At 61.4% G+C, this 10,911-nt stretch overlaps 1 protein-coding gene across 1 annotated transcript in view; it reads left to right on the top strand.

Annotated features, from left to right (window-relative positions):
- The first annotated feature begins 2,088 nt into the window (after nt 1-2,088).
- The window catches only part of MAP3K11 (mitogen-activated protein kinase kinase kinase 11), a 14,065-nt gene continuing 5,242 nt past the window's right edge, over nt 2,089-10,911 (top strand). Inside the window, exons 1-6 of the mRNA XM_034776798.1 lie at nt 2,089-3,215; nt 7,515-7,695; nt 7,940-8,088; nt 8,304-8,479; nt 9,042-9,282; nt 9,872-9,985. Of these exons, the coding sequence (XP_034632689.1) occupies nt 2,525-3,215; nt 7,515-7,695; nt 7,940-8,088; nt 8,304-8,479; nt 9,042-9,282; nt 9,872-9,985 (1,552 nt within the window). The 5' untranslated portion in view covers nt 2,089-2,524. The remainder of the gene's footprint in view (nt 3,216-7,514; nt 7,696-7,939; nt 8,089-8,303; nt 8,480-9,041; nt 9,283-9,871; nt 9,986-10,911) is intronic.

The raw sequence follows: 10,911 nt of genomic DNA, 5'->3' as shown, positions 1-10,911 counted from the left end.
TTTATTTCCGCCATTCTTCCCTCTCAATCGGGTCCTTCGAGCGCTGAGGCGCTCGGAGGTGCGCATGCGTACACAAGTTGAGGGCCCTAAATGGGCAACTGATCCCCAAGGCGGATACAGGATGGTGAACTGCGCATGCGCATGGTCCGTTCGTTCGTGTGCTCTCTACGTCTTAATTCCTATTGGACTGGGTAGTTTGATCGATATTTTATTCCCCCAATGAGCATTGAGGAAGGTTAAAGGGGTGTGTTGGGGGCGCGAATGCTCCCTAACCAAATAATAGGCTAGAGAAGAATGGGGTGGGGGTGGTGAGTGGGAAAGCTGAGCTGCATCAGTCTGGACTTCCGGGTGTCTGCCCGCCTATGGGGCCCGGTTAGCTGGGCACTGGCAGTCCCCATGGAGATGGATTTGGAAGGGTAGCCCAGGCTGTGGTAATGTCCATCCTGTCTCCCTACCAGGTTCCCAGGGGGATGATGTTCACTGCTGCTTCATCAGGATCCCAGGCTCCTGGGTAGGACCTGGGGCTCTGATGGGCACTGGCTGCCCCAGATGTATGGGGCCCACAGCCAATAATCTGTGACCCCGAGTTGGATGCTTGATTCTTTTCCCCATTACAGGCTGTCAGTGGAGCTTGAACAACTCCACCCAGGCCTCCAGGCACCATCCTCAAAGCTACACGTGTCACTTTGTTCGCTAGCTGCAGTAGTAGGCTAGTATGAAAGAGGAGCCCTGTATGGAATATTGGGGGTAGAAAACTGGGTCAGAGTGAGTGGGGTTAGGAATAAGCAGGGTTTATACCCCTCATCCTCTCCCTCTTGCTGAGGGGAAGTCAATGGAGTGATGCCCAAGGATCAGGCCCCAGTAGGAAGCAATGAGGATTGACAGTTAATGATTATTTATTATATGAATTGCAAAAGCTTTCTGCACAGACACAACGTGAGTGACAGTCCCTAATCCAAAGAGCTCACAGTCTAAATAGTGTGAGGGAAAGGACTCAGTTAGGGTCCCACAGCAGACCAATGTCAGAATCACAAATAGAACCCAGGAGTCCTGAGTCCCAGTCAAGTGCTATCAGTATGGGGTCAAGGTCCATACAGTGCCCAGTGCAATGGGGGCTCCGATCTTGGTTAAGGTTTATACAGTGCCTAGCACAACATGGCCCTGATTTCAGTCAAGGTCTGTGCAGCAGCCAGTTGGAGAGGGGCCGTGATCTCTGTCAGAGTCTGTCCAGCACTATCGTATACACACACTAACAGTCTGAGACAGTCCGTGACCCAGAAAGCTTACCACAGCCCCCCCCGGCCTAACTCACTCCGCTGCCGCTCCCAGAGCTAGTAAGAGAACCCAGGCGTCCTGGCTCCCAGCCCCTCCCCCACTCTAGTCGGACTCCTGAACTGTGTCTCCGCTCTTGTTCCTTTTCCTTTGTCCCGGTAACAATGTGACCCGCTCCGCCTTCCTGGTCCCAGACTCCACCCCAGAGCCTGTGCGGGGCGGGGGGACGAGCCAGGCCAGCGGGCGCTGCACTGGGGGAGCCGGAGCACACCCCGGGAGAGGCGGAGAGACTGGGCCGCCGCCGCGGACGATCGATCTTTGCGCCCGGAGCCCGCTGGTTTCCTGTGGGTGCTGGGGGTGTCCAGCGACCGAGGGGCAGAGGCATTTCCCACGCCCGGACCGGCCGGGATCCTGGAGAGACGCCCCCAGGAGCGGCGGCTTCCAGCCGGGGAACTTCTCCAGCCGAGGCATTTCCTCCTCGCTCTACCGCGGCTTGGGACAGAGCTCGGGCCGGGCCAGGAGGGAGCGGGGTCTGGGCACGGCAGGGCGCGGGGAGCCGGGGCCTCTGGGTACTTAGAGATCGCCGGGGCCGTAGCTTGATCGGAGTGCAGGACCCTGCAGGCAGAGGGGCACTTCTGTAGCCCTGGGGGGATAGGCTGTAGGGGGCGGCCCTGGGAGAGGGGACAGGCTGTAGGGGGCGATACTGGCCCCTGTGTGTGTGGGGGGGGGACAGGGCGGAGGGGGGGGATCCTAGCCCCTGGGGGGGGGGGGGGGGGAGGGGGGTCCTGGTCGCCGGGGGGGGGGGGGGGGGGCTATAGGGGATTATCCGGGTCCCTGGAGGGGGTGAACCTGGTCCCTGGGGGGGGGGAGCAGGCTGTAGGGGGTGATCCCACCCCTTGTGAGGGGGAATAGATCAGAGAGAACAAGTCTGTGTCCCCCGGAGAGGGAAGGGGGAATAGACTGCCAGGGATCATCCTGGCCCCTGGCAGGGGGAATAGATTGTAACTGGGATGAATCTGCCCCAGCAAGAGGGGGATTAAACTGTAGGAGCTGATCCTGGTTCCCAGATGGAAGGGGACTCCTGTAAGTGGGTGGGTTTCCCAGCCCCATAACCACCCTTCTCCCGTGAGACCCCTGTGAGCCGGGACCCCCAGCCTGGCCTTGCAACACCTCTCTGGGAAGATGCCCATGCCGTGAAGGGCCACATCTGGGCAGGGTCCCACTAGAGGCTGCCCCCAGCCTCTGACCCAGGATGGAGCCATTGAAGAACCTGCTGCGGAAGGGCGCATGGGGGCCGGAGCGGAGTGGCGGGGCGGCCTACACCAACCCGGTGTGGACAGCGCTCTTCGACTACGAGGCGGCAAGCAGCGATGAGCTCAGCCTGCGCCAGGGGGACCGCGTGGAGGTGCTGTCATGGGATGCCACTGTGTCTGGTGATGAGGGCTGGTGGGCAGGCCGAGTGCGGAGCCAGGTGGGCATCTTCCCCTCCAGCTACGTCTCCTTGCAGCCCGTCGGCTATGGCGAGGCTCCAGTTCACGCCGACTTCCGGGAGCTGCGGCTGGAGGAGGTGATTGGGGTGGGGGGCTTCGGCAAGGTGTACCGTGGCAGCTGGAAGGGCGAGCTGGTAGCGGTGAAGGCGGCGCGCCAGGACCCGGATGAAGACATCAGTGCCACAGCGGAGAGTGTGCGCCAGGAGGCCCGGCTCTTCGCCATGCTGCGCCACCCCAACATCATCACCCTCAAGGCCGTCTGCCTGCAGGAGCCCAACCTGTGCCTGGTGATGGAGTATGCGGCTGGGGGCCCACTCAGCCGCGCCCTGGCCGGGCGCAGGATCCCTCCCCATGTGCTGGTGGACTGGGCGGTACAGATTGCCAGGGGCATGCAGTACCTGCACTGCGGGGCCATCGTACCTGTCATCCACCGCGACCTCAAGTCCAACAACAGTGAGTGTCACTCTGCAGTCACACTGTCCCATGGGATCCCTCTAGCTCCATTGGTGTCCCTCAAACCCGACCTGCAGGTAGTGGCAGAATATCCATTTGGCCAATGGGGCCTGTGCCCAGGGGCCCTGGTCAGTTGGGTGGCCCCTGGAAAAATGGGCACCCTGTGCCCTGACTAACTCTGCCTGCCTGGCGCTCCTGCCAGGGAAAGCCCCTGCATCCCAACCCTGCTCCCCAGCAAGAGTGCTGGAAGGGGGGGCAGGGCAAGCCCCCACACCCCAACCCCATTTCCCTGGCAGGAGCGCTGGGAGGGGGTAGGGAGACTGCAGGCAGAAGGGGTGGGGAGGGCCCTCCACTTGCTTTGGCCCAGGGCCCCACAAACCCCTAATCTGCCTCTGCCTGCAGTCCACTAGTGTACCTCAATCCCAACCTGCAGCCTCCTGCTATCCCAGCCCTGCCCCCCTCCCTGCACCTCTCACACAGCTCAGCTGGTGCATCTGAGTTCTGACCTCACTGACCCTGGGCAGCAGGAAGTGATGACAGTTATGGGACCTTAGAAAAATGTTTGATTTTTAACATGTACATAAAATGCAGGGGGCAGGGAATGGGATTCAGGTTTTGGCCCTCCCAGGGGCACTGGCTCCGATCTAGCCCCAGGGTCCGGGACTTGCTGGCTCGGGGGTTCCATTGGATTGAATGAGATACCAGGAGTGTTAGGGCATGTCTACACTGGGATAAAAGACCACTGCACAGCCACAGCTGGTCTAGCTCAGCTGACTTGGGCTCGCCAGGGTCTCAGAGCCTGGTCTCCAGCCTGAGCCCAAACATCTACACTGCAATTTTACAGCCCCGCAACCCAAGCTAGGTAAGCAGAGCCAGGCTCAGACTCGGTGCTGCGGGTTTGTCATCACAGTGTAGACGTCCCCTTAGAGGCTTGAACGGTGAGGGAGCCTGGGGCCAGACTGAGCTTGATTAGGAGGAGTGGAGGTGAATGGTTAGAGCAGGGGAGGCTGAGAGTCTGTCCCCAGCTGTGGGAGGGGAGTGGGACCTAGTGGTAAGAGCAGGGGTGGGGTTAGAAGCCAGGACTCCTGGGTTCTATCCCTGTTCCTACCTAATAAATAATGAACTGGTTAAGTGGAAGGTTGGGGTCATGACTTTTGCCCTAGTTGACCCTGTCCCTGTTAGGATCCCACTGGCTCCTAAGGAGCTGATTGGCTGGCAGTCCCTTGGACTAGGCCACCATTGAGTTCCCAGCATGCCCTGGTGCAGGGGGTGGGCAGGCGGGGGCTGTGGCTTGTGTGGTGCCTGGATCAGTACTCCTGCAGCACTGGGAGGAGCTGGGGTGGGCAGCTGGGGCTAGAAAGGGTCACAGGGCAGGGGGTGGGGTGGCAAGACTGAGGGGGACTAGACACATGCTGGCAGGAGGGCACAGGGACACATGCCAGCTGCCCCTTGTGTTTGTGCCTGGTGGGAGGCACAGGCTCACAGCTGGCTCTGTACAAATGGCCCCTCCCAGGCTGAATCCCCAGGTTCCCTCCCCTTTCTGTGGCTGCAGCCAACCCCCAAGGCAGGGGTGGCCTTCCTCAGGGACTGGGAGAGGGCAGCATTGGGGAGCAGGCTGAGATTGGGACCCTCGGAGGCTTGATGCTATACAGATCACGAGCCCCCCAACTGAGATCAGCGCCCCATGGGGCTGGACTCCACACAGACCCTGACTCCCACCCCAATTGAGATCAGGGCCCTGTGGGGCCAGACACTGCACAAACCCCCAACTGAGATTGAGGTCCTGTTGGGCCAGGCACTGCACATTTCCAGAATGAGAGAATCTCTGCCCCTAAGAGCGCACAGTTTGAATTGACTAAAGGGTGGGAGGGGAAACTGAGGCACTGGGGAAGGAAAGGGACTTACCCAAGGTCAGAGGCAGAGCCAGCAATAGAACCCAAGAGTCCTGACGCCCAACCCCCACTGCTCTAACCGCTAGCTTCCACTCCCCTCCCAGAGCTGAAATCAGTGTGGTTGGTGGTGGGTGCAGTCATTAGCCCACACTGGGGGGGAGGGGAATGTGTCAGTCTCTATGACCCATTCTGATATGGCTGCGGGGGTCGGGGGTCGTGTCCACAGGCTGAGCCCCTCCCCCACCCTGCCCATTTCCTGTCTTTCTAAATTAGACTGGTTCCTGTCTGCCCAACTAGCTCTGGAACCGGCTCCACTGGAGGTGCCTGTAGCTGGGGCGGTGTTTGGAGGAGGGCAGTGCTGCCTATCCTGCCCCCACACAGTGAGGAACTCCCTTTAATGGAGTCCTGGCCTGCCCGAGGGGCGTATAGGCTTTGGGGGACACGGGGAGGGAGGACACTGCTTGGGCAGGGGTCTGGTTTTGGGGTGGCTGAGAGGGACTGGGGAGGGAAGGCCACAGTATGAGGAAGAGACACTAGGTTGGGGAGAGGAGTATTGGGGGGCTGTGGTGGGGATATAGAGCACTGCAGCATGGCAGGATCCAATGGGGGGAGGTCACAGCATGGGGAAGAGGGATAAAATTGGGGCTGTGGGGGAGGGGAGGAGTTATTGGGGTGGCTGTGGGGTGGGGGCTATTGGTGGACTGCAGTGGGGGAGGGATTATTGGGGGATGCAGGCTGGGGGAAGGGCATTGAATGGGGGGCTGTGGTGGGCATTGGGGGCTGTGGTCTGGAGAGCAGAGGGGGTGTGGGATGGGACAGTGGGGGCTGTGATATGGGGGCCCCTAGGGTGGGGGAGGGAGTATGGGGGGCTGCTGACAGGGGGCGGTTGGAGCTGTTGTCCAGCCGTCCCCCCGGCCCCCAGCTGTGGGAGCGCCTGGCCTGGCCCAGGGCCTCCCTTCTCAGCTTCCTTCCGGCAGCTTCCTGCCCTGGTTTCCTGCCCCCCTCAGCTGGCAATGGTGGGGGGAGAAGAGAGAAAACAGCAGACGGGGAGGGAGTGTAAGTGCAGAGGACCCAGGAGAGGGGATGGCAGAGGTGAAAAGGGGAGGGACTCAAGGCAGGGGGGGGGGGGATTCCAGCTGTGCTCTGGTGCCTGGGAAAGGGACCCCAATCTTGTTCCTCCCCCTCCCTCCTGGAGGGTGCCCATGGCAGATGGCTGTACTGGAGAGAAAGGAAGGGGGGGGGGAGTGGCTGCAGCGGTGGGGGGGGTGTGGCTGTAGCGTTGGGGAGCTGGTGGGGAGCAGCGCTGTGGTGTGGTTGTAGTTCTGGGGAGGGACTGGCGGGAGCAGTGCTGGGGTGTGGCTGTAGCTCAGGGGGGACTGGCGGGAGCAGCGCTGGGGTGTGGCTGTAGCTCTGGGGAGGGACTGGTGGGAGCAGCGCTGGGGTGTGGCTGTAGCTCTGGGGAGGGACTGGCGGGAGCAGCGCTGGGGTGTGGTTGTAGCTCGGGAGGGGACTGGCGGGAGCAGCGCTGGGGTGTGGCTGTAGCTCGGGGGAGCTGGCGGGGCTGTGCTGGGGGTGAGGCTGAAGCTTGGAGGGGGGACTGGCAGGAGCAGCGCTGGGGGTGTGGCTGTAGCGCTGGGGGAGCTGGCGGGGCCGTGCTGGGGGTGTGGCTATAGCTTGGGGGAGAGCTGGCAGGGGGCAGTGATGGGGCAAATGGCCAGGGGCAGCGCTAGGGGTGTGGCTGCAGCTGGAGGGGAGCTGGCGGGGGCAGCGCTGGGAGTGTGGCTGCAGCATTGCAGGGGGGATGGACTGGCAGGGGCAAAAGACAAAGCACTAATTCTCCAGCCAGCCGTGCACAATGGGCCGCTTAGTGCAGCACAGTCCCAGGGAATGTTTCTCTTTCGCCTACGGGTCATGGGGCTACAGAGCCCAGCTGGGCGGAGCTGGACGCCAGGACTCCTGGGTTCTCTCTCCAATTCTGGGAGGCGAGTGCGGGCTAGTGGTTAGAGCAGGGGGGCTGGGAGTTGGGGCTCGTGAGTTCTATCCCCGGCTTTGCTACTGAGACTCTGCGCAGAGTTTGCCCAGGTCCCTCCTCCCTGCCTCAGTTTCCCCTGTTGTGAAATGCTCTTGAGCCAGCTTTGCCAAGGAGCAGCTGCCGGTGATCCGTCCCCACTGGCACCTGCCTCAGCATGAACTAGCCCATGAGCCCTGGGAAAGGGGAAGTGATACCAGGCCTCTAATATAAGAGCTTATGTCTCTACAACAACAGGAAACGTGCTGTAAACAGCACATCAGCCATGGCTGGGAGGCCTTGGGGCCTGTCCCCTTTAAGAGGTGTGGGCTCCGATATGTGGGACATGGCGCCTTTCCCCTGCAGGGGCACTGACCCCTGTCTCCCTCACCCCCCAAGTCCTGCTGTCCCAGCGTATTGAAGAGGAGGACATGAATGGGAAGACGCTGAAGATCACAGACTTCGGGCTGGCGCGAGAGTGGCACCGCACCACCAAGATGAGCGCAGCTGGCACCTACGCCTGGATGGCACCCGAGGTCATCAAGGCTTCCACCTTCTCCAAGGGCAGCGACGTCTGGAGGTGAGCACTCACAGGCCAGCCAGGATGCCTGGGTTCCATCCCAGCTCTGGGAGGGGAAAGGGGGTCTAGTGGGTTGGAGCCAAGGAGGCTTGGAGGCAGGATGCCTGGATTCCATCCTAGTACTGTGGGGGGAGGGAGTCTAATGCCCATTTCCCTCTTTCCTGCCCCTCCTTGGGTTACCACGGGGATGAGGGATGCTGGGGATGGTCTCCTCTCATCTCTACTAACACTCTCTCCCTCCTAGCTATGGTGTGCTGCTGTGGGAGCTGCTGACTGGGGAAGTCCCGTACCGCGGCATCGATGGGCTGGCTGTGGCCTACGGCGTCGCCGTCAACAAGCTGACGCTGCCTATCCCCTCCACCTGCCCCCAGCCCTTCGCCCAGCTCATGGCAGGTAAGGGCAGGGAGGGAATCAGGACTCCTGGGTTCTATCCCAGCTCTGGGAGGGGTGTGGGGCCTAGTGAGTAGAGAGACAGCAGGACCTGTGTCTCACCAGGGCCAGATCCTGGGTGGCTGGGCAGAGTGTGAGCGAGGCAGAGTTTGCCCCACCTCTGCTGGATGAGACAGACCCTGACATGTCCTGTTTCTCCACCTCCCCCCCTCCCCCAGAGTGCTGGGACCAGGACCCCCATGGGCGGCCCAGCTTCGACTCCATCCTGGCCCAGCTGACGGCACTGGAGGCCCAGGTGCTGGAGGAGATGCCCCAGGACTCCTTCCACTCCATGCAAGATGACTGGAAGCTGGAGATCCAGGGCATGTTCGATGAGCTCCGAGCCAAGGAAAAGGTACCGCTCCCCTATGCCCCCTTCAGCCCAGCCTCCTGCTCCCCACTGAGTCCCCACAGCCTGGCCTCCCCTCAACCCCCACAGTCCAGTCCCCCACTCCCTACTCAGGCCCCACACTCCCCACTGAACCTCTGCAACCCACCCCCCCCCCCCCCCCCCCCCCCTTTGCACTCCCCCCCCCCAGCCCAGCCCCCCCACTCCCTACTGAGTCCCCAAAGCCCAGCCCCCCCACCCTACTGAGGCCCCCCCTCCCACTGAGCCGCCCCCCCACTTCCCACTCAGCCCCCACAGCCTTGGCTCCTACTCCTTACTGAGCCTCCCCACTGAGCCCCCTGACTGTTCCCCACAGCCTGGCATTCCCATTTCCCTCTAAGCCCCCCTCCAGCACAGCACCCCATGCCAAGTCCACTCCTGCCCCCCTCCCTGCAGCACAGCGCCCCTTCCCTGCTCCCTCGTGCCCCCTAATGGTGCCCAGGGGCACTGCGGTCAGTGCTGGCAGTGAAGCGTGAGCCCCCTGCCCTCCCCCCAGCGGCACGGTGACCCCATCCTCACCCCACGGCAGGAGCTGCTGAGCCGGGAGGAGGAGCTGCAGCGGGCGGCGCTGGAGCAGAAGTCCCACGAGGAGTTCCTGCGGCAGCGGGAGCACCAGCTGGCGCAGTGGGAGCTGGAGGTGTTTGAGCGGGAGCTCACACTGCTCATCCAGCAGATGAACAAGGAGCCCCCCAATGTGAAGCGCAGGAAGGGCACTTTCAAGAGGAACAAGCTCAAGGGGCGGGACAGCGAGAGGATCAGCATGCCCCTCGGTACAGGCCTGGGGGCTGCGGGTTGGGACGCATCGGGAGAGCTGGAGGGAGCCCAGGGCTGGGATGGCAGGGGACTATGGGTTGGGATTGGGGGCACTAGCAGGGCTGAGGGCTAGGGCAACCCAGGGCTCATAGCAGGAGGGCTGCTCCCCCTCCCTTGCTCTGAGTCCCCATTTCTCCCTCTGCCACCCTGCTCCCCTCCATGGCCATGTGCCCAGGCCACGCCCCACTCTGGGCTTTGGCTGGGAGTATGGAGGGCTCCAGGCTGTGGTTACTCAAAGCTAATTACCTTGTTTACTCTTCTTTCCCAGCAGGGGCGGGTGCGGGTAATGCTGCTAACGGAGACACCCGGTGTAAATCTGGAGTGTCCGGGCAGACACCAGTGTGGAAACCTTCTGGGGAGTTGAGATCAGAATCCAGCCCTGACCCCATTGCAGTCAGGGAGTGACTCTGGATTGACCCTGGGGAGCTGAGATCAGAATCCGGCCCTGACCCCAGTACAGTGGGGTGCAGTGATCTTTTGGAGGTGGTGACTACGGGGGAGGGGCAGGGGACTGTTCTCACCCATCTCGTTCTCCCTGCCTCCTAGATTTCAAACACCGCATCACGGTGCAGGCCTCTCCCGGGCTGGACAAGAGGAAGAACGTCTTCGAGGTGGGGGCTGGGGGCTCCCCGACCTTCCCGCGCTTAAGAGCCATCCAGTGTGAGTGAGACACTGCAGCTGTAAGGGGCCAGGAGCTGGATTAAGGCTCTGTGCTTGCAACATGCCCCCCACCCTAGGGAATAGTGGCTTGGTGATCCCCTGAACTTACTCCATCATTTGGGGTGTATCTGGCTGGGGAGGGAGAGCTGTGCTGTCATCACCTTCTGGCCAATCAGAGAGGCACAGGTGATGATATCATAAGTATTCACCCATGATGTCATTTCCTTCTGGTCAGTCAGAGAAGCACAAACTATGATTAAGGCTACGATTATGTCACAAAATCTGTGATTTCCAGAGACCTCCGTGACATTTTCTGCTTCAGCCCCAGGGCCATGGGGCTGGAGCTATCAGCCAGCGAGGGCACCAGAGCTCTCAGCTGCCGGGGCCCTGAAGCTCCAAGCGGTGTCAGGGGACCCCCCACACACACACAGCTCCCAGCCCCCATGGGCAATGGGGGGCCTTGCAGCTCCCAGGTGCGTGCCCAGAGCTCCAGACAGCCAGAGATCTGAGCTACAGCAGGGGGTCTCCACAGATCTGAGTCACCATAGGCGGCCTCCGGAGCTCCCACTCACCAGTCCTGGAGCTCCGAGCCTCCACGGGCAGTGGGGGCCCGCAGCTCCCAGCCGCTGTGAGTTGTAGCAGTGGTGGGTGCTGGACCCCCCCCACTCCCCATTTTGTCAGGGTTATTTTTAGTAAAAATAGTGAATTTTTGTGTATTGCCCGTGACCTGTCTGTGACTTTTACTAAAAATTTCCTTGACAAAATCTTAGCCTTAACTATGATGTTATCACTATTTGGCCATAATTAGGGTTACCATACGTCCGGATTTTCCCGGACACGTCCAGTTTTTTGGGCTTCAAATCCCCGTCCGGAGGGAAATCCCAAAAAGCCGGACATGTCCGGGAAAATCGGGACATGCGGGGCCG

Source organism: Trachemys scripta, chromosome 7, assembly GCF_013100865.1.
Source record: "Trachemys scripta elegans isolate TJP31775 chromosome 7, CAS_Tse_1.0, whole genome shotgun sequence".
Classification (NCBI taxonomy): domain Eukaryota; kingdom Metazoa; phylum Chordata; order Testudines; family Emydidae; genus Trachemys; species Trachemys scripta.
The sequence above is the reverse complement of the archived record's forward strand: the minus strand, read 5'-3'. Positions and strand labels throughout refer to the sequence as shown.